At 44.8% G+C, this 23,872-nt stretch overlaps 1 protein-coding gene across 2 annotated transcripts; it reads right to left on the reverse strand.

Moving 5' to 3' along the window:
• Nucleotides 1–108: 108 nt before the first annotated feature.
• On the reverse strand, nucleotides 109–21,652 carry LOC311602548 (uncharacterized protein CXorf38 homolog). 2 transcript variants are annotated; one of them, XM_084790807.1, is made up of 7 exons: nucleotides 21,389–21,640; nucleotides 21,065–21,199; nucleotides 14,239–14,358; nucleotides 11,607–11,756; nucleotides 8,623–8,802; nucleotides 3,156–3,316; nucleotides 109–1,488 (listed from the first exon to the last, which is right to left on the reverse strand). In XM_084790807.1, exons 1-6 carry the CDS (start codon nucleotides 21,602–21,604, stop codon nucleotides 3,170–3,172), a joined length of 948 nt encoding a protein of 315 aa, XP_084646933.1. In that variant the 5' UTR covers nucleotides 21,605–21,640; the 3' UTR covers nucleotides 109–1,488; nucleotides 3,156–3,169. The 2 variants fall into 2 exon arrangements, with proteins under 2 accessions (XP_084646933.1, XP_084646934.1); XM_084790808.1 differs by lacking the exon at nucleotides 14,239–14,358 and having other exon boundaries at nucleotides 21,389–21,652.
• Nucleotides 21,653–23,872: the final 2,220 nt, after the last annotated feature.

The following is a 23,872-nucleotide window of genomic DNA, read 5'->3' on the forward strand; positions in this document are numbered from 1 at the left end:
GGTGGAGCTACCAAAAGGAGGTAATAGCAAAATCCAAGTAATTTGATACAGAAGGCTTGCAATTTTGTGTACATGTCTTGTTTTGAAATTAAAAACTGTAATAAAAAATTCAAAATATACAAGTGTATGTTTATTATAAAAAATATACAAAATAGAAGAGCTAAATTCCTTCTGGCTACTTCCCACAGCCCCAATTCCTCACACAGACATAACATAGCAGATAGACTTGGAAAAAAACATACCTTTCCAGACCTCGGACAGCGTGCTGGGGGATTATTAAACACTTTGCTTTTCTCTTCATTTCTTTTGGCAGTTGAACGAGGATCTAACTTAAGGCACCATACATGCTGGGCCAGTGAGTGCTCCACCACTGAACTGCAGCCCACCCTCTCAAACAGCTTCTGTACTTTAGACATGTCTTAGGGGTAATTCCTATTAGTGCACTGCAGCATGGGCTCCTCCTTTCTAACAGTTACGCGGCACAGTACAGATGTGCTACGCCTTGTTCAGTAGGTCCTCTCTACTAATGCTGTCGGGAACATCCATCCATTCATCCATACCCTTTGCCCAGATGCACAGTTCTGTACAGGCTGATGCCTCTGGATAGGCCACACTTGCTTAAGAGCCCTTTCCTTTTTTTTGTTTTTGTTTTTTTGTTTGTTTTTCGAGACATGGTTTCTCTGTGTAGCCTTGACTGTCTTGGACTCATTTTGTAGACCAGGCTGGCCTCAAACTCACAGCGATCCCCGCCTGCCTCTGCCTCCCTAGTGCTGGGATTAAGGGCGTGGCCACCACCAGCTTAGGAGCCCTTTCAACAAGTGTCTTCTCTGTTTCAATTCAAGGGACTGTTACTAGTATAAAGTTTTCTGAACAATACCTTTGATTTGCAGAGTGGAAGATAAAGGCAGTAAGACTTCACTCACTACATTTGTATCTACCTCAGTGTCTGGCACAGGGTTGACACTTAGTAACTGTGTACTAGACTGATAAGGACAAACTAACTAGACACAGGTGTAAAATCAGTTTCCAACCTCAAACTTCCTGCAGTTAGAAACCATGTCTTCCTGGGTTAGTGAATCAAGATTCCATGTTTTGTACTTCAGATCTAAATGGGACTAGATATTTCATGACAGTTCCCCCCCCCCCTTTGACAAAGGTGCAAAATAAGTGCGAAATCTTGCTTTACTCTTGAAGTCTTCTCAAGGAACTTCACAAGAAAGAAAACATAAGACTGAAAACCAAGCAGAAATCAGGAGGATTAAATAAGCAAGCTGCATCTGCATGCACTGGGTTCTAAAGTCAAAATCCATGGCAAATCCAGTCTCTATTGCCAACCCACTCTCCACAGGGTCCCTCCTGGGCAGGCGGCTGGCCAAGTGAGGGAAGGAACTCATCACTGCTGAGCCTTCCCATGGAGTGCTTCTTCCAGGTAGATTTGGGGACACAGCAACATCCACAGGTGATAGGAAGCAATCTCATGCCACAGACCTTGGAAATGAGAAGATAAAGGGAAAGGTGGAAGTGAACCTGATGTGCAGAAAACACAGCATACAATGGTATAGAGCTGTGAATGAGCCAGGCGTGGTGGCGCACACCTTTAATCCCAACACTCAGGAGGCAGAGGCAGAGGCAGGTGGATCTCTGTGAGTTCGAGGCCAGCCTGGTCTACAAAGAGAGTCCAGGACAGCCAGGGCTACACAGAGAAACCTTGTCTTGAAAGACAAACAAAGAAATTGTAGAGTTGTGAATGAATTTATGAATATGTTGAAAGACAGTGATTTGTTTGAATATTTTTAAGAATGATGAAATTTCAAATTTTACAGAATGAGAGCCAGCTTAGCTAAGAGTGTAACTAGTATTTTCACAATCAGTCATGGAGCACGAGGCTTAGGCCCTGTATTTAGCACAGGGGGCACACTGCTCAGGAGGCACTGGAACAATGGGGCATTTGCTTTGCCTTTGGGCAACAGGGAGCTGAAGATTGACTCCAGAGCATGATAGAGTAAGCAAATGTTCTGCAGCCACGCCACACCTCCACTTCTTTTTTCAGATTTATTTGTTTTATGGAGGTGAGTGCTCTATCTGCATGTACACACACCTGCATGCCAGAAGATGGCATCAGATCACCACACCCCCACTTCTTTATGATTTAGTTTTTATTTTGAGATCAGAGTCTCACTAAGTTGCCCTGGCTGGCCTAGAACTTGGGATCCTCACATGTACGTCAGCCTTCCAAGTAGCTGAGGTCACCACAGGCATAAGCCATTCTCACTTCGTTGGAGTTTGCTTCTCATCTGTGTCCTGTTCACAGCACACGGACAACTTGGCTTTCTCCAGACACTCCTTCTGGGCCCTACCGTAACTACATAGCCCAGTCAAGCTGTTTTCTAGCCTTCCACTGAGCAGCCTGGCAGCCCTTCCCTACTCTCCTTGGCTACTCTAACCCAGAAGCAAAAGTTCCATACTCAATGGTAATAGTAGAAAATGGCCACTTTGTTTTTCCCTTTATCAGAAGCAAAAATAAATTAAAAAAAAAAATCTTTTTGGACACTTATATCCCACCTACTCTTTGGAGAATATTTTCATTTTTATTATTTGGTAGTAAAACAATAAAATAGAGTTACTTGTGTTAGTCAGCTTTCTAATGGACACTAGCCAAGCACAATTAATGCCACAGTAAAAGCTGGGCATCCTTGGCATCATCTGAAAGCGGAATGCTTTTTGACCATGTTACAAATGATATACTGGTTTAGCTAACAGCAGACCTTGACTTCAGGTACATTTGGCTGACATCCTGCAAAAGGTTGAGGCTTCACAGGTATGTGAGCCACTAATGACAGAATGGGCATTTGGCCTGCTGTCCTTCCTTTGGAAAGGGTTGTATATTTCAAGATGAAGGGGGAGGGGGACACTGGGATTGTCTCACTCTATAGAGCAGTCTGGCCTTGAACTCATAGAGATCTACCTGTCTGTCCCATCCCCACCACGCTGAGATTAAAGGCGTATTACCATTATAACCAACCTTCCTCTCTAATAGTAAGGGAAGAGGGAAGAGCAACTGAGACTTTTGGTTCAATGCGGCTTCCCATAAGAAAACAGACATCAAAGGGATGAGGCTATTGTGTCCCTTTTTAACACCCAGTACTTAAGCTCACCTCCAACCTTGCTTTCAGGTGTCTGTCTCCACATCCTTTGAACTTTGTTTTTGATGCTGTAGATGGAGGCTGTCTAGCTTCTGTATGTCTTCTTTAAGGCCATTTCTAAGATCCGTGTTGTTTCGCAGAAACCCTTTCACCATATCCAATTGATTCGAGATCTGCAATAGGAAAGCATACAAAGTGTTGCTCAGGATACTTGTTAAAATGCAATTCAGATGGAACAGAGCAATTGCTAGATGGGTTCCCAGGGCTGGGGCCATAGCTCAGCAGCAGGAGTGTGCTTAGTGTGTGCAAGGGACTAGCTTCCAACTTCACTCTTCCCCTCAACCACCTGTTCCTGTCTCTATGTCAACAATGAGACAGAGACACTGGCTACTGGCACCCATCCAAACCTAGGTTGTTTGCAAATCAAAAGCAAACAAATTCTTTAAAACAAGGCACACTCATGCCAGGTGTAGTGGCTGAAACCTTTGTCCCACACTGGGGAGGCAGAGGCAGGTGAATCTGTGAATTCTCTGTCCAGCCTGGTCTACACAGTGAGGTGGAGGAGGCCTTGTCCCAAACAGAAAAATATACCCTAACACACACACACACACACACACACACACACACACACACACACACACACACACACACACACACACAAAAAGGGTACACTAGGCCAGGTATGGTTTTCATGCCTGTTAAAGTCACGCTTGGAAGGCTGAGGTAAGATGACCAAAAGTTGCAGGCCTGTACCAATAAACAAACAAACAAAACAAAACAAAATTAAAAGCACTCTCCACTCAAACCAAACACCGTCTAGTATAGCTAATTCTGAGACCACGTAGGGGCCGTTTCCTTATCACCTATTTTTTTCCTTCAAAACTTCAATTTATATGGAAAGTGTTCATCCTATACTTTTGAGGTTTTGTGCCTATACAAATATTACTGATAGAAGATAAATCTATAAAACAACATCAAATGTACACATAGCAAAATTCCAAGTCAACAGGGTATGAGGTTAAAACGTCTTCTTTACATCCATCTAATTTCTTCTAGAGAAGGGTCGTGTGCTGTGTATATGCATTTTTTGAATCAGAGTGCATGCATGACACTGTTGTTCTACGAAAGATCACTTTGTTTAAATCAATTAAGTTAGTTCTTTGTCAATTTCACGCGTTTATAATGCATTCTGACTGCATTGTCTCCATACCCCGCTTCCCTCCTCTCATCTTCCAACTCCCCCCTAACTATCCCATTCCTAGATTCATGACTTCTGGTTTTATTCTGTGATTCATTTAGTTTAATCAGGGCCATTTGTGTGAGCACCAGATTGAGGCTACCCACAGGAGCTTGCTAAGGTCACCAGGGGCTACAAAACTACAGCCAATGACACTTCCTTTCTCTGAATCTACTGGTAGCAAAGAGTTAATATGTTTTTTGAGGCAGGGTTTCTCTGTGTAGCTCTGGATGACCTGGAACTCTGTAGACTAGGTTGGCCTCAAACTCAAAGATGTGATAGCCTCTGCCTCCCAAGTGCTGGTATTAAAGGTGTGCACAATCAGCATCCAGTAAAAAATAAATAATTTGAGTCAGGCGTCTGTTATTTACCTCAGACTTGCCTTAAACACAAGATCCTCATGCGTCACGTCTCAGTATGACTTTGTTAGATATATGTGTATCAGTCTTTTCTCTGCACGTATGTGTATGATGCCTGCAGAGACCAGAAGAGAACACCAGATGCCCTGAAGCTGGAGCTACAAACGGCCATGAGCCATTGTGTGGGTGCTGAGCACCAGACCTGGGTCCTCTGCAAGAGCAGCCAGTGCGCTAAGCCATCTTTTCAGTCCCCTAACCCTGATTTTCAATGGCTGAATAGTACTCTAATTATATAAGTCCCATTTTTCAATATATTCTGAAGCTTTTGTTCAGACAAGTAACCATGTGGAATTTACTCTCACACATATGTCACTTGCACAAATGACATTTCTGTTTATAGAACTAGAAGGTAGAAGGCAGCATTAATTCTGAGAGAAATCTGTCCTAATTTTGTTTTGGCTTTGGTTTTTTCGAGACAAGGTCTCTGTGTAGCCTTGGCTATCCTGGACTTGCTTTGTAGACCAGGCTGGCCTCGAACGCACAATGATCCACCTGCCTCTGCCTCCTGAGTGCTGGGATTAAAGGCGTGTGCCAACTCACCTGGCTCTGGTCCCCATGCTTTTAACAAAAATGCCAGGTACTCGATGGTGCTGAGGAAGTGAACCAGAGCTTTGAGCTTGCCTACCACTGAGCTAAATTCCTTACCCCAATAGAACTCTGATTTGGGGATATAGAATGCTTGTTTATTGGATGGGGGACCACCAACTCCACAAGTCAAGATTATTTCAACTCTTATAAGGAATACTAGTACAGCAGCCCTTAACAGTAGCAAGGCAGCTCTTCAGCTTTGGAGTGTAGACAGAAGGGACTGGGACACAGCAGGACCAGTGTGACACCTCAGCAAGCATTCAGTTATAAGACTCCAGTAGCCAGCTGCCCAATGCTGGGGATGTGGGAGGGAAAACAAGTAAGGCTGTGACCAGGAGACTGTGGAGCAGGGAAGGACAAACAGATGCTGACAGTGACAGGAGGCCTACTGACTGGTTAGAGAGCAGACAAGGCTCTTCAGGTGGAGATGTAAGTTGGAAGACAGAAAGCCTGCCCAGAGCCCCTACAAAATGCCAGGCTTTGGCTACCCCCTGGAAACACAAAAATGTGAAGAGCACAGGTGGCATTAGTCATGGCATGTGTAATAAGCGTGAGCTCTTCTAGACTGTGCTTAGTGCCCTGGCAGATCATAGAGCTGTCTGCCTTGAGTAGCTAATGCAGGTACCACATCAGGCAGCCTCTCACACCAACTAAAAGCTCCTCACAGGGCTCTTGGTCATCCTTATGGCCTCTTCCCCCTTGGGTTCCTAGGATATGTGAGTCTTGGGCCTCTCTGCAGCCTCCAAGCGGGCTTGCTCCATTCTACTTAGCTCCATTTTTGCTTAAAGGTCTATGCAGAACCCTTTGCTCCTCTTCCACAGCCTGCTTCAGGTTTCTTTTCTGTTTCAAGTTGGCTTGCTTTCTCACTTCTAATTGGAAACAGAGTTCAGTTGTTCCTTTCTGTGAAAGCAATATTTATTCTGTGAAACACAATAAATGTGCTTAAGAGGTGTTCACACCTCCAGCAGGGGTGACTGCTCCAGCTTGAAAGCAAGGCAGATTAAAGGGGAGGCTTTGTCCTGATATGTGCTGCTAGTGACACTTTGTCTCCAAACAAGAAGAAAGCCAGGGCTTCATGCTCAGTACTGTAAAATGTAATTGATTACGATTCTTAAGAATAGTGATCTCAGCGTTGATACACACAGGCGGAAAGCTACTACTTAGGAGGTGGGGGCAAAAAGGTCAGGAGTTCAAGGTCATCCTTGGCTACACAGTGAGTTTGAAGGCAGCTTGAGCTACAAGAGACTGGAAAAAAAAAAGAAAAGAAAAAAAGAAACAGAAAATGGGTAGGATGGCTTCTTTACTCACTTTTACAAGTGGCTTCATCATTATAAATTAATGATGAAGATATTAATATGACCTAGGAGACTTTTGGGGGTGGGTTCAAGAATTACTCTATTAGGTACTGGAGAGATGGCTCAGAGGTTAAGAGCACTGACTGCTCTTCCAAAGGTCCTGAGTTCAATTCCCAGCAACCACATAGTGGCTCACAACCATCTATAGTGAGATCTGGTGCCTCTTCTGGCCTTCTGGCACAATACAGATTACTATATAAATAATAAGTAATTTTAAAAAAGATTCAAAGAATTCCTCTATTAAAAAGCTGGAGAGATGGCTCAGAGGTTAAGAGGACTGACTGCTCTTCTTGAGGTCCTGAGTTCAATTCCCAGCAACCATATGGTAGCTCATAGCCATCAATAATGTAATATGATGCCCTCTTCTGGTGCACAGGTATACATGCAGGCGGAGCACTTTATACATAAAAATAAATAAATCTTGTTAAAAAAAATATCTCTGTGAGTTCCAGGCCAGTCTGGTCTACAAACTGAGTCTAGGACAGCCAAGGCTAACACAGAGAAACCCTGTCTCAAAAAACAAAAAACAACAAAAAAACAACAACAACAAAAAAAACCCTTTAACATCAAGTCTGTTACACACTCATTTTTAAAAGGTTTTTTACTAAAAGTCACTTAACTGTGTGCTTGCCTACTTTGCCAGGTAAAGGATGCTAACGGCACCACTCCTCAACCACTTAAGCCCAGACTCCCTTTCACATTCCACCTGTGCCTACCTCACTACCTGAAATATAAGCTATTCCATGGTCTGCTGAACAAAAAGGCACAGAAAGTGGAACTTTGTCATCTTCTCTATAGGGACTTGATGCCTAGAAGACAGGCTAATTAACCACGCAGGTGTCAGTGCCTCTGAGCTAGCAGACTGCTGCACATGGTTTCTACCTTTATTACCTGTTGAAACCCACTTCTGACCCTAGTGCTTTTTGCTTATTAAAAATCTGTTGTTTCCCTACTGCTTTCAGGGATAAAGGTCCAAACAGTTTGGTGTGGCACAGAAAATCTTTCAAAACAGGCTCACTCTACCTTGCCACAGTCCTCCCTAATACCACCTGTGCTTTCCTGGCTACTGCCTAGTCTAAACTACCTATCCTTTCACACCCTTGCTAAGAGCATCCTTCCTTCCAGGCCAACTACTGACCTCTTACTAAATCCTTCACTTATAGCTAACTAGCATCTTTTCCTTTTTGGGGGAGAAGGTTCCCCTGAGAGTGGATAACCCTTCAGGCATCTTGTTTCAAATTCTGTTGTAGCTCTTAGGCTACTATTCCACTGTGGGGCACATATTAGGTCTTTAAATATTACCAAGTGAAAATACCCAATAAAACATATGATCAATAAGTAATGAAAGAATATGCACTTCTAGAAATCACTTGACTTAAAAATCAGAAACCTGGTTCTCTGTGACTGTCCTGGCTGAAATTTTATGTCAACCTAACACAAGCTAGAGTCATTTTGGAAGACAGAACTTCAATTGAGAAAATATTTCCACCAGATTGGTCTGTGGCAACCCTTTGGGGGTACTCTCAACGAAGGATTGATGTGGGAAGACCCAGGTTTAACTCAGTGTGGGTGGTGACACTCCTGGGTAGGTGGGCCTGAGCTGTGTAAGAAAGCAGGCTGAGTCAGCCAAGAGGAGCAAGCCAGCAAGCACTATTTCTCCCTGGCCTCTGTATCAGTCCCTGCTTCCAGGTTCTTGCCTTGACTTCCCTTGTGATGGAATGTGACCTAAATTGTAAGCTGAAATAAACCCTTTCCTCCCCAAGTTGCTTTTGTTTGTTGTGGTGTTCGTGACAGCAATAGAAACAGTGTCAAATGAGCCGCCGCCGCCACTGCCACTACAGCCACCATCTTTCTTTCCTCTTTCCAGGTCATCCCTTTACCTCTTCTGGCAAGGCCTCTTCTTCTACTGCTTGAAGATACATCTCTTGCAGTTTTTCCTTCAACAGATCCATTTCGATTTCATGGATTTGGCTCACACTCAAGTAACTTCCTATTTCAAATTCACACCCATCGCGCTCATCTTCCTCAGGGATGTGAACAGCCCAGTCAGATGTCAACAGCTGTGGGGTGACATACAAACACATCAACAAACTTGTTATAGATAATAATAATTATTACAGCAGCATTATCTAGCCTGCTATCATCATCAATAAAAGAGACAGACCCCTGACACATTTTAGGTAAGTCCTATTTCACATGGTGCTGGGTGGATATAAGCCCCTTAAATAGTCAGGTGTGGTGGCACACGCCTATAATCCCAGAACTCAGGAAGCAGAGGCAGGCAGATCTCTGTGAGTTCAAGGCCAGCTTGGTCTACAAAGAGAGTCCAGAACAGCCAGGGCTACACAGAGAAACCCTGTATCAACCCTCTCCCCAAAAAAAACAGCAAAAGAAAAAAACCCAAGACAAATAAAAGATGAACTGGAGAGATGGCTCAGAGGTTAAAAAAAAAATAACCCCTCCAGATTACCTCATCACCACCCAGGCCCAAGTCCCGTGCATTGCAGTAATCAGTCCTATCTGGGCTGCTACTTCCATGCAATACCACCGTAAGTTTGCACAGGATTTCCATCTGGGCTGTTTCTCTCCATGCTAACCCAGAGTAAATGCCTCCTGGCCATGTGGTTCTCTCTATGCTAACTCATGGCGGTCCCACTTCCTTCTTTCTCCTGTTCATTCTCCCTCCCTCCCTTTCTTCTTCTTCTTCCTGTGATTCTCTTCTCCAAGCTTGCAAACCTAATTTCTGCCCTGCCCAGATGTGTAGGCAACTTTTTTTTTTTTAGTTTTTCAAGACAGGGTTCCTCATTTTGTCTAATTTTAAAAGCTATTTTAAATATAAACTATACACAATAAGAACAATTATGAAACAATTATAAAAACCAATAGTTAAGGCATAGAAAATGTCTAGTTTAAATATATCTGGCAACCTTCAGGAAAATATCATCTATCCTACCTAAGTGAGTCTAAAGATCTGTACCTAAATTATTTTCTATCATATCTTGTATTTATCAACCTAAAAATATCTATCTAGACCTTAAAACATCTTTTTAGTTACTAAGCAACTAAGCTTAATTTTTTTTTTTTTTTTTTTTTTTTGGTTTTTCGAGACAGGGTTTCTCTGTGTAGCCTTGTCTGTCCTGGACTCATTTTGTAGACCAGGCTAGCCTTGAACTCACAGCGATCCGCCTGCCTCTGCCTCCCGAGGGCTGGGATTAAAGGCGTGCGCCACCACGCCCGGCATAACTAAGCTTAATTGTAAAACTATAACTATCTGGTCTTCAACTTCACTAGAGACTTGAAAAGAAATAAAATTATCTGAGTAAACAGGAAGTGCAGGCTAGCAGTTTCCAAAATAAAATAAAAATGACAAATGACACAAAACAGTTCGCTGCCTGGACAGTTGCGTAAAATCTCCCTACAACGTTGGAGCATCATCTTCAGTCTCTGGCTTAATATATATGACAGACATATGTATGAAGTAGGAACTTTTAAGGACTTGCTCAGCCATCAACTTAGCCTGCGTCCAAGCTATTTTCAGATTTCAGACTATTTTTTAAATTAAGTCTTTGACTATTTCATATACGTATATGATGTATTTGATCATATTTACTCCCTACTCCTCTCCTCCCCAACCCTCACATTAAAAGTTCATTCTTAAGATGTATTGATGTTTGTAGTGTTGGGGATAGAACTCAGAATTAACTTTGACAGATAACTAACCTAGCACCAAGCTACAACCTCAGCCTTAGTATAGTACTATTTTTTTTGTTTTTTGAGACAGAGTTTCTCTGTGTAGCCCTGGCTGTCCTGGAACTTACTCTGCAGAACAGACTGGTCTTGAACTCAGAGATCCGCCTACCTCTGTCTTTCCAACTGCTGGGACTACTAGTGTGCGCCCGGCCACTCGTAGTGTATTAACTGAGGGGCTTGAACTTGAGTGCAGGCCTGATCTCCTAAGGTGAAAAAGGAAAGAACCGACTCCCAAGGGCTGTCCGCTGATCTCCACATATGCACTGTAGCACGCATATATCTGTGTATGTGTACATTTGTGCACAACCATACACATGCGCGCGCGCGCGCACGCACACACACACACACACAAACTACTTTAACAGAAAAGCAATTCCACTGGATTACTCAAAGAATTTATAATAAAATATCATTACCTGGATCTACTTTAAGCACACACTGTTACCAAAGACATACTCAGCTCCGCTAATTCCAGATTTTATATCAGCATTTCCCCCCCTTTTTTTACATTGCAAAATTTGACTTGAGGCTGGGGCTGTAGTTCAGTGAGAAAGTACTGCCATGTGTAAGGCCCAGTGTTAGGTTCTACCAAGTAGGCTCTCCAACAATAGAATAAAATAAAGACGAGGAGTGGAAAGTGCTGGCCTGGCATCCATGAGGATCTGTGTGTGCACTATCCTCAGCATCGCACCAATAATAAATAAATCCGTTTTAGTTTAAAGAAACATCAAATTTGTTCTTCTTCTGTTTGAGACCGGCTCTCACTGTGCTGTTGGGGCTTCCAGGATTTAGTATGTAACACAGGCTGGATGAACTATCCACACCTCTGCCTCAGCGTCCTGAGTGCCGGGCTTTATATGCACTGCTACACCAGGCTGAACAGCAACTTCTACATGAATGTTTTTGACCCCTTAGTTTTGTGTAACAGGCTGTAAATGAAGTTTGAGGTGGGCATGGTGGTGTATGCCTATAATCTCAGTACTCATAAGTAGAGGCAGAATTGCCCTGTACATGTTTGTGAACAGCCTACCCTACATATCAAGTTCCAGGCCAGGTAGGGCTAACATTAAGATCTTGTCTCAAAATACTGCAAATAAATCTGTAACGACTTTACCTGTTCTATTCGAGAATATACTGCTACAATCTCTGGAATATTCTTGAATTCATTCAGAAAATTTTGGATTTTCATCTGAAAATCTTGAAGCCATGTAGATGATACTTTCATCTCTGAAGAGTGCATGATCTCGTTGCGACACTTAATCACCTACAGAAAAACAAAGATAAGAGCCTTCAAAGTTGGGCTGCTGAGATGCTCAGCAGGTAAAGGTGCCTGCTGCCGAGCCCAAGAGCCTGAAGTCAAGCCTGGAACCCACGGAAAATATGGTGGACTGAATGACAATGCCCCACACAGGCTCCTACGTCTGAATAGTGGGTCCCCGTTTGGGAAGGATTAGGTGTGTGGCATTATTTGGAGGTGCTTCACTGGGGTCAGGCTTTGGTGTTTGGAAAGGCTCAGGCCGTTCCTAGCACGCTCCCTCCCTCCTGCATGCAGTTCACGTGCACAGCCAGCTGCTCCTGCTGCCTTGCTTCGCTCTACCACCACGTTCTAACCTCTGAAACTGTAAGCCCAATGAAAGCAGTGAAGTCCCTGTGGGTCACATACTGAACAAGGATCAGCCTCAGTGAAGCTGGTTTACACGCAGGTAAGGAGATGAAGGCAGAGAGATCGGCATGAACTGGAGAATGGATGCCCCATCTAAAGCAGCAGATTTCAGTCAGCTTGTTGCTTTTGCTATGAGAGCTTTTTTTGGTTTTTTTGAGATAGGGTTTCTCTTGTAGTCCTGTCTGTCCTCGAACTCACAGATCCACCTGCCTCTGCCTCCCAATAGCTGGGATTAAAGGCCTGCGCCACCACACCCCGCTCTTTCATATTCTTTTTTTTTTCTTTGTTTTGATACAGGGTTTCTCTGTGTAACCTTAGCTGTCCTGGACTCACTTTGTAGACCAGGCTGGCCTCAAACTCACAGCGATCCGCCTGACTCTGCCTCCCTGAGTGCTGGGATTAAAGGCGGATGCTACCACGCCCAGCTTGGTCCTTCACTCTTAGAGTTGAGAGTATTTAATTTTACAGGGGCCCTCACTTATGATAGCTGGGATATTTTAGTAAAAAATTCCAATTTTAGAGATACTTTGGATACTTTAAATAGAAAAATTGAAGGCCATGAGACTTTTTAAAAAGCTGGAATGTTTTATATTGTGATATTATACCATCTTGGGAATAAATATTCTATGTCAACTTGACACAAAATGACAAAAATCGTGTTAGAATAGGAAACCAGTGGGAAAAGAATGTCCCCATTAGAACAGTTTGTGGGGCCAGCCTGTGGTGCACTGATATGAGAGAATGCAACCCACTGTGGGCAGTGCCATCCCCGGGCTGAAGGTCCTGAGTTGTATAAACAGCAGGCTGAGCAAGGCATGAGGAACAAGTACTCTTACTTGGCCTCCACATTTCTGCTGTTTGAGTTGACTTCCCTCAATGATGGACTGTAAGCTGAAATAAAGCCTCTCCTCTCCAGGTTCCCTTGCTTATGGTGCTTTATCACAGTAATAGAAACCCTAAGAAAGGTTTTTGCTTTCTTTTTTAAAAACTTTGGTCCGGGCGGTGGTGGCGCATGTCTTTAATCCCAGCACTCGGGAGGCAGAGGCAGGAGGATCTCTGAGTTCGAGGCCAGCTTGGTCTACAAAGTGAGTCCAGGACAGCCAAGGCTACAGAGAAACCCTGTCTCGAAAAACAAACAAACAAACAAAATGTCTGTGTGTGTGTGTATGAGAGAGAGAGAGAGAGAGAGAGAGAGAGAGAGAGAGAGAGAGAGAGAGAGGGAGATATTGATTCCCCAAATGTCTTAAAACAATTTATCAAAGCGAACACACTGGCTCTAGATATAACCAGTGTGTGCACGCGCACCCACACACATATACCCTCACCTTACTTTCTGAGATAGGGTCTCTCAGTGAATGTAGGGCCTTCTGAATCTGCTAGACTAGCTGCCCAGGAAGACCGTGGATCCTACTGCCTCTGTCTCTGCCTTCAGTACTGGGATTACAGATGGGCACTGCCACACCCAGCTTTTACATACATGGATGCTCAGAATCCAAACTTAGGTCCTCAGGTTTGCACAGCAAGTACTTTACTGACCGACCCGTCTCCCCAATACCTCAGACTTGCTCATTGGGAGTGGGACTATTTGGAGGCGTTGCCTTGTTGGAGGACGGGTGTCATTGGGGGCTGTCTTTAATGTTTCTGATGCTCAAGCCAAGCCCAGTGTCTCTCTTGTGGCTCCAGATGCAGAACTCGTAGCTCCCATGCTTCCTGCCATGATGATAAGGACTAGACCTGTGACCAGTGAGGCAGCCTCAGTTACAAGCTCTCCTTTCTAAGAGCTGCGGGGCCATGGGGTCACTTCACAGCAATAGAACACTAAGACAAGCACAGTGACAAACTGTCAAGAACCTAATTGTAGAGAATTGACTACATTCACATTTAGGGTCTTAAGACATGACATGAGGCACACATGACATGAGTCTCATGACCTGCTTAGTGATGACAACTTTGAAGTGACAACTTTCTTTGCCATTGTCATTCTGAGTGTTGCTATACTACACCTGCATGGCAGGCTTATCCTAGCCTTCCCAGTATTGACCAGGCCGGCTTGATGGACAGTTCTGAATCTAACTGTTCTTACCTCTGTGACTTTCTTCCGGTCAACCATGAAGTGATCACAGGAATTAATCAGACTTAAAAGAGCAACAGCATCACATTCCTCAGGTCCTCGTTTGTCTGCCAGTCCTCGGGGCATGAAGGCCTACAGTAGGGGAGGTAGTAGGTCACCTGAGTGCCCTCCAATTCTGAAGGCTGGAAGTCCTTCCCCATTCGCAACTAAAGACTAATATTCTCTTATCCCCTGAAGTTTCAAGTTAGAACCTCCTGAATTTAAGGTGCAAGCGGGGGAAAGTCCTATCGCGGCTCAGCCTTTCTGCAATGTTACATACAGCTGATATAACTGGCTTTCTGTCTTTTCCTTTCGTTTTGCTTTTTTGAGACATAGTGCTGGCTATCCTGAAGCTAACTATGTAGATCAGGGTGGCTTTACACTCTCTGAGATCCTCCTGCCTCTGCCTCCTGAGTGCTGGGATTAAAGGAGTGCTCCAGCACGCCCAGCCCTGTCCTTTTTGTTATGTTTGACAAAGTCTCACTATGTATCTCTGGCTGGTCTGGAATTTGCTATGTAGACCAGGCTAGCCTTAAACCCGGAGATTCGCCTCCTTCTGTCTCCTGAGTGCTAAAATTTGAGATGTGCACCACCATGCCCAGCCTCTGTCCTATCTTAGAGGTACCTATTACAAGGGTAAACGCCTTTTTCCTTTTCCTTGGCAAAACTGCAGTGCCTGTGCCATTAAAAAACTAGGCAGTTGCTTAGTGACTTGAGAAACTTCTACCCATCACCATCAGAACCCAAAGCACAATAGAGCCAGTTTTAAATACCTGCTAAGCCACTGCTATATGGCCTTAAGCACGGTTACCTGATCCTCAGTCTCTCTGTCAGTCATTAGTGTTAAGTATCCTCATCTGCATCAAGCAATGCAGAAGTAAGTGAACACAGGGAGAGCACTGTGCCAGCACACGGTATAAAGAGGTCAATAGCATCAGTCTTCCCCCCCCCCTTTTGGTTTTTTAAGACAGGGTCCCTCTGTGTAGCCTTGGCTGTCCTGGACTCACTTCGTAGACTAGGCTGGCCTCAAACTCACAGTGATCCACCTGCCTCTGCCTCCCTGAGTGCTAGTGCGCACCACCACGCTTGGCAGCATCAGTGGTTATAACGTCAATGGTGTGAGGTGAGTAGGTCCCTAGGATTGAGACACCAGATACACTGGAAGGCTTCACGGTAGCACCATTCTGCCTTCAGCTGAATGTTCTAAAAGGAACCACACAACACTGTGACAGCAACACTTGAAGACTTTCTTTCCTGAAATATCTGCAAACTTAAAATCTGGATGTAACAACTTTACCAGACTGGGAGTCTCAAGGATATGTTCCTGGACTAGAACAGAAGACACACGAAAAATTGCTCTCATTTGGGGGTAATGCTGCATGTCTTTAATTCCAGCACTGGAGAAGTAGTGGCAAGCATATCTCCGTGAGTTTGAGGCCTGCCTTACCTATGTAGAGTTCTAGGCTGACAAAGGATACATAGAGGACCTTGTCTCAAAAAATATATATTCTCAATCATAACTTTAAATTATAGAGATATGTTTGAAAGAAAATACAATCCAGTCAGGAGGCAGCAATGATGCTTTGTACAGGACTGATCATACTGGTATTCTAAAGGCTGAGAGTAAGCAAGGGAGAGTCAGGGTCAAGGCTATTATTCTGCGATGGTAGGAGAACCCCACACTTAAGCCTCCCATAACTCAGAATCTTTGTCTATTAGGCGTCTATTAGGAGTGCTACAGAGGTTAGTAAAGAAGCTAACTTACCCAGGTAACTCAAGGAAGGACAGCAAAGAAAACAAAAGCTCAATTCGGCAGTTACAGGGGACCTCAATGCCTCCAAATTAGACTATATGTTCTATTCAACATATTATTGCTAATAAAAGCAGCTTGTCTTTGCCATATTAGTTTTATTTTGGTAATTCCTCCCTTTCTTTTGAAAGGCGAAGCCAACAGAGATGCCGCATTGTCTCCTTACAGTCCTGTTCACCAGCACGGTCCACTCAGTGAGCACAAAGCAGTGAAACCTATGGCATCCCCTCTGCCTTCAGTGATCTCTTCACCAAGGAGCTGAAGAAATGAACAGGCCATGCTGGGCCTCACTGACTCTGCAATAAGTGTGGAGTTTACCTGAAGGATACCAAAAAACCTCCCACAAGTACTCTATAAGGAAACAAACCAAACTCCTATGTGAAAGCCTACCCGCCTCAACATGTAGACCTATCCAGGAGTGCTAAAAGCACAGCAGAGGGCCAGGTGGGTGGCTGCAGCCAGAATATAGGCGGAAGACGGAGACCTGTGGTGGAGATGAGTAACACTCCACAAACACTGGGCAGCTAGGAACCCAGAGGGCAGCAAGAGGGGAAAAGATGGAAGAAGAATGATTCTAGGGACAGGTGGGAGATACAGCCCTGTCTGTGTAGAGGGCTTATACCTCATGCTTAAGGGCCTGGATTCCTGCCTCAGCATGGCAAAAGCACACACAGGCATCAAGAAAGCAGGACTATTCCTGGAGTAGGAATCAGGGGGCTAAGTCCCACTGGAGAACTACATGCCACGTGCTGAGCAGATGAAGCAGGCAGGCAACTGTACGCACATCTGTAGCTCAGAAGAGTGGGCAAGGCTAAGGTCATCGTCAGAGAGGCTAAAGAGGAGAAGGCGCGAAGGCAGAGCTGTTTAACTACAAGGGGCCAGCAGTGAGCAGTGCATGCCTCTGCAGAGCTGGGGGCAACGAAGCTAGGAGCTGTGCTGCGAACCTGCGAGCCTAGTAGGACGAGAGGGAGGAGGATCAAGAGGCCAACCTGGGGGCTATGTAAAGAGACTCAGTAAACCCAGGACTGGGGGTGTAGCTCAGGCTTAGAGTGTTTTCCTAACATGGAAGGCCTTGGGCTCCACTGCCTTGGAGAGAAGAGGGTGAAGGCTGAAGAACAGAGGTCACGGATGCAGTTCAGGGGCAGGGACAGAAGCCAGGGTCTCATGAGCTGAAGAGCATGTGGGAGCTGAGGAAGTTCTGCAAAGTAGACAGCTGGCTGGCAGAGAAATGAGGAGACAGCTGGAAGGAATGGAATTAGAGAAATCCCCTTCGCCCCATACATTTTAATTCCCAAGCATTTTTCAAGTGGTTAAAATTTTGGCTCCATTGAGCTTGAAATATGTAAGTTAGAAAATAATTTTTTTTTTTTAAATAGCAACTATCACTGGGAGTAACTTTAGAGCCCTTTACCATCTTCCCAAAGAAATGTCATATCCCATAAGGCATCACAGCCCTTGTCCTTAGGCCCTAGCAGCTGTTAAACTACCTCTACCTCTATAGGGTTGCCTGTCCTAAACAATTTATGAGAATAAACTCACAGGCTATGTGACAGACTCCTTTCATTTAGCATAACGTTTTCAAGAAATATTCATCCCTGCTGTACTTTGTGTACATCACTACCTTTTTATGGCAAAACGCTACTCTCTGGCGGACCTTTGTATTGTTCCTACCTTTTAGCTATTGTTAACAGACCCTGCAGTGAACCTCTGTGTACATGTTTTTATTGTAGACATGTATTTTCAGATTTGGGGGTGTTCTGATAGGAAAGGGAATTGAAATTAAGGGTTCACTCATGCAGTCCTGACTTCCTCCCTCCCTTTTTTCTTTATCTTATGTGTATACCTAGGAACAGAACAGCTGGGTTATAGAGTAATTCTGTTTAATCCTTTGTGGTAGCTGGTTTTATGTCAACTTGACACATGTTAAAATCACCTGAAGAGGAGGGAACTGAAATGAAGATGCCACAGTAAGACTAGACTGGAGACAAGCCTGTAGGGCATTTTCTTAGCGACTGATGTGAGAGGGCTCAGCCCACTGTGGGTGGGGCTACCCTTAGGCTGGTGGGCTAAGAAGGTGGGCGTGGTGACTCACACCTTTAAGCCCAGTACTCAGGAGGAAGAGGCAGGGGGATCTGTGAGTTCCAGGCCAGCCTAGTTGACAAAGAGAGTTCCAGGACAGCCAGGGCTGTTACAAAGAGCAACCCTGTCTTGGAAACAAAAACAAAAACAACAACAACAACAACAACAACAAACCCTAACAAATAAAAAAGCAGGCTAAGGCATGAAGGGCAAGCCAGTAAGCAGCACCCCAACATGGCCTCTGTATCAGCTCCTGCCTCCAGGCTCCTAGCCTGACTCCCTTCAATTAACAGTGATGTGGAAGTGTGTGTCAAGTAAACCCGTTCCTCCCCAAATTTCCTTTGATCATGATATTTCAACGCAGCAACAGCTATAAGACACCCTTACTAGCTGGGCAGTGGTGGCGCACACCTGTAATCCCAGCACTCAGGAGACAGAGGCAGGTGAATCTCTGTGAGTTCGAGGCCAGCCTGGTCTACAAAGTGAGTCCAGGACAGCCAAGGCTACACAGAGAAAGCCTGTCTCAAAAAAACAAAAAGAAAAAATAAATAAATAAATAAAAGACACCCTTACTTTTTGAAAAGGTAAATGAAACTAAGATAATGGTAAAGCCATTTGTATGGTGATGGGAATAAGCTGGGAAGCAGAAGACTGAACAGCTAAATGTCGAAAGTCTTTGTGCAGATAGGAGGGGATGAGATCTAACACACAAGTGGAGGTACAGGCACCAGAAAGAGGAGACACACAGACATGTAGAAGTGTCTGCGTTTGGGACAGTCATCAGTTCCATGCAGCGTGAGCAAGGCTAGCAGCTGCGATGAAGGAGGGGGACTGGGAAGAAGAGCTTGATGAGGGAAGGCAGGAGCAGAGCGATCGTTCCAGGACCAGAAGCTCACAGAAAGCGTTAGGGCTCAGGACCCAGAATGAAGGGAAACCAGTGAGTTCTCTTCAGAGTCATCTCTGAAGAAGCGGATGATGGTGCCATGTGGGCCCGAATCGGGCCAGGCAGGTCCAGAGAAAGAAAACAATAAAGCTAAATGCAGAGGAGCGATTATAAGGAGAAGAGAGGGGACTGCCGGCACTGAGAAGCACTGGGAGACAAATAGTAGGGCCAAGTGTTTGAGCAAAATGTGTGGACAGGGATGGGGTGAGTAGACCAAGAATGCTAGGCTGGGGAACCCAGGAACTGAGATGGCAGAGGTAGAGAGGGAACATATCCACAAGGTTCACCTAAGCGGTCTGCAGGTGGACCAAGGGAAAGGAGGTCTAGGGGAGGAGAACAAGGCAAAACAGGGAGGGAGGGAAGGAGAGAGGGAGGAACAGGAAGATACAAGTGAGGGGATAACAATCAGAATGTAATCTGAATAAATCATAATTAAAAAATAAAACAAGAACGAAAAAGAATGAAAAAAGGTGGCACAGGCATCAGAAGGGCTCCAAAGCTATGAACAACATATCAGAGACCAAACAGGCAGTCAAAATAAAGGGGTGGCAATAAAAAAAAAACGGTGGGAGTGAAGCTGGGCGTGGTGGCGCACACCTGTAATCCCAGCACTCGGGAGACAGAGACAGGCAGACCTCTGTTGAGTTCGAGACCAGCCTGGTCTACAGAGAGAGTCCAGGACAGCCAGGACTACAAGAAAAGCCTTGTCTCAAAAAACAAAAAAAAAAAAACCCCAAGCAAACAAAGAACCTCACAAACAAAAATCCAATGGTGGTGGTGGTGAAGGGTGGGGCTGGAGATACGGCTCGGTGGCTGAGAGGACTTCCAGAGGAAGTTCTTCAAGAGGACTGGAGCTTGGCTCCCCATGTTGGGAGACTCACAACCCCGTCACCCCAGCTCCAGCGCATCCAACTCCCTCTTCTGGCCCTCGTAGGCACCAGACTACAGGTGGCATACACTCACACCTTAACATAATAAAGACTTTTCTTGGATTCTTTGAAACAGGGTCTCTCAAGTGTAGAATGTCTATGTAGTCCAGGCTAACCTCAAACTCAAGTCGGCTTCTAATTCCCAAGTGCTGGGATTATAGGCAGGCATCGCCAAGCCCAACCCAATCAAAACCGTTTAATCTTAAAAACCAAGAAAAGAGACTGCTGGGTGTAGTGGTCCAAGGAGACGAAAGTAGGATAGTTAGGAGTTCAAGATCAGCCTGGGTTACATGAGACCTTGCCTTAATAACCCAGATAGATATAAAAACAGGGAAAGAACAGAGGTAGACTGAACAGTCCAGGAAATACTCCCTTCCAAAGTCAATTTGTGTTAGGAAACTACTTCAGAGTACACCCTCCGCCCCCTTTCACTCACTACTGAGCTTCTGGGAAACATCAAGAAATCAAAACAAATTCACTCAACCCAGGCAGTAAGTCAGTAACAAAATCTAAAGATGGGCCCAACCCCTACCTCCTAACTTACATTTCCACCTCCTAAAAAAATCTATATCTTAGTAGGCACCCACTTGCCAAAATGAGCCTTTTAGTAAGCCTGCCTTAAAGCGCAGTTTATCTGTTTTTCCATGTCCCTCGGTCTGTACCTTCTCTCCCCTTCTTCTGAGACAGGGGCTTAGACTACATAGCCTGGAATATCCCCCCAACTCGCAGGAACCCTGCCTCAGCCACTCCAGTGCTGGAAAGACAGGTGTGAGCCACTGCACTTAGTTTCACTCTACCTCTTGCCCCAGCATCTCTCACTGGATCTTCCAAGTAGAAGCAAAACTCAAATGCTTGCAGGAAGCAAAGAGACAGAAGCTTCTCTTCTAGGATGGGTCCACTTCTAACAGCCGCTAACGACTGGACCATGGCGAACAAGCAAACTCCTGTACTTGTCCAGGCTTGCACTCACAACCCACCCTCCGCCCTGGGGCACCAGGTGACCCGCATTCTGCTTTCCTCCCAGCTCCAAGTGCTTACCTTGGCTACCTCCCAAGCATCCACGGGCCAGAGGCCAGGCCGGCAATTTCCCCAGTGCACGTCTCCATTTCTGTTGACGTGATGCCTCAAGATCTCGCGTTTCCACTCGGTGCACACCTGACACTGAGGCTGAAACTACAGGGGGCGGAGGTGAGGAGGGACCCGGAAGGACGGGGGGGGGGGGGGGGGGGGAGGGGCGAAATAGGAACACCCAGGAAGTGGTGAACAGCCCCACCCGACAAAGGAGAAAACAGCAAGCACAAACAAGGAATTGGGGACAAAATGAATAGGGAAATGTGCCCAAACCCTGGGCCAGTAGCTCACCTGGCGAGCGCGCGGGCTGCACCGGGAGCCGCCGCGGCAGGTGGCGTGGGGACCAAGGCCGGGAACTGTAGCGAGCAGTCTGCGATGAAAGGAGAGCACTTCGCGGCCGACGAAACCCTGCAGGCAGCTGCGCAGCAGCAGCAGGCAGTGCCCTGCCTTCACCCAGTTTTTGTATTCAGTGCAATTGAGGCGCGCTGCCAGCTCCAACAACACCATGTCTCACTCCTAGGGTGTGGAAGGCAGGGCCAGCGGCGGCACGCACGCGCAGGACGGCGAGCTCCCACGGCGCAGGCGCCGCCCCACTCACAAGCATCCCCACGCTTAGCGTCACGGTGCACCGCACAAGTCACGGGAGCTGGCGGCTGGCCATTCTTTCACGTCCCGGAAGCTGCACCTCCACCCCCACTTAAAGGAACCGCTTCAAGTTTTATGGACTTGAAGCACTGGGACGCAGCCTCTCTAATTCTCATTCCCCAAATGCCCTGCCAACCCTCTACCAACCTGAGCCCCTCCTGATGTGCGGAAGACTCCCGTTTTTTTCTGGGTTGGGTTTTTTTTTTTTTGGTTTTGCTTTTTGTTTTTTTTACTTTTTTATTGGAAAGATGGAAGAGTGCTAAACGCACGTTTCTTGAACGACATATGTTCCTTGCATTATGCAATTATAGAAAATTAACTCATTCCTAAACCCACAGAATAGCCACAGCAAATAGGGGTCATCAGGAGAACACGCTCACCCTTATCCTCTGAAGTGTAGGCCTATTGTGTTGTGTACCCCCTGCATATGCTAAAGTGACACAGGGCCAGAAACGCCATACGTCCTAGATTCGTAGGGAGGGCTGCACAGCCACAAGCTAAAACCCCCAGAAAAGGATATTCGGTTATTTCAGCTGCACGGGGCAGTCATATTTGCTACAGAGACCAGAATGCGTTAGATTGTCAAAATGCAAGTGAGGAAAAAAAATCATATTTTAGATGTTTTTAATGAGTTTTTTGAACGTTGATAACTTGTTGAGGTGGTGTGTAATCAAAAGAAAATGAGAAAAATCGCTGACTAAGGCTGTATGGTTCGCAGCATAGGCCAATGTTAAGGTGCACTAACTCTGGGTTCAAACTGCCAGTTCTTTGTGGCTTGATATTGGCTGATCCTAATTTTAATGCTAATTACTGACTTCTTTCTACCTCTGTTTATCATGTGTAAGAAGAGGATATTGCGTGATAAGGGGGCATTTATACATAATGAAACACTTAAAATGGTGTCTGGCATACAGTAAGCTTTCAGTAAATGCTAGTTCTTATTTTATATCTACCTAAATATGCTCATTCACCCACCAGTTATGTTATTGGACATTTTATCAAATCATTGGCCAGTTGGAAGTGGGAATAATTTATAATTAAACAAAACAAAACAAAACAAAACAAAAAAAACAGGGACCAGATCTGGTGATCTGGAGACTCGGGTAGAACGCATGCAGGCTATCTTAATTTTGTCTTGGTGACCCCAATATTAGACCAATCCAAATACCCCATTCGAATCAAACCAAATGAAAAATTACTGAAAACCCAACGAGATCTACATTAACATTTTCCCCTTTTCTGTCTTATCATCATAAGTTCTCTTAAAATTTTCTGTAAGTATAAATTTTGTATCAAGACCACATGAAAGCTGGCGGGGGGGGGGGGGATGCCTATCTTCCTAATACTCATAAGTAGCTACATCACTTGGACTTAGGAAGTTCCAGGCCAGCCTGGGCAACATGGAAAGACCCTGTCTTGTTTTGGGGGCGGGGGGAAGGAAAGAAAAGAAAAGAAAAGAAAGAAAGAAAGAAAAGAAAGAAAGAAAGAAAGAAAGAAAGAAAGAAAATGGTATTTCTTTTGGAGGGGGAGAACATGACAGAAAACAGTTTATGCCTACCCTTAACTCAGTTAATTCTCAAACAATGGTCAACTCCTGTTATTAGTAACTGGCCACACTTTGATGAACTTCCCACTTTGCTCCTAACTCTAAAAGTTCTTCTATACACTGTGAAAGGACATTTCTGCAGATGTTAAAGGGAAAAGGGTAAATTAGTACTAAAGTTTTCTTCCAGGCTTAAACTAATACTAAGTCAAGTCTACAACCCAGAACATCTTCACCAAAATTAACTAGAGAGTTGGTAGTTCTCTGAAACTTGTATAAATTTTATTTATTACTGTAGATACTAAAATCACATTGAAAACACCTTAAAATCAAGTTCCAAACCACCTACTAGAGAAAAATCACTATGGCATCCAGTTTCTTTGATTGAACCTGATTAACAAAAGAGGCAAAAGACATGGTTTGTGATGAAAGTTACGATTCAAATGCTAAGTATTTCCAAGCTTTAATAAAGTATATACCAATTCCAAGTACCAAGCATGATATCAAAATTCAAAATCATTGGTTTACTCTTAATAAGCATCAAAATCAAATTCTTTTCATTGAATCCTATCTTGATTTACACAATG

This window comes from Acomys minous (genome assembly GCF_964271855.1).
Source record: "Acomys minous genome assembly, chromosome: 7".
Taxonomy (NCBI): domain Eukaryota; kingdom Metazoa; phylum Chordata; class Mammalia; order Rodentia; family Muridae; genus Acomys; species Acomys minous.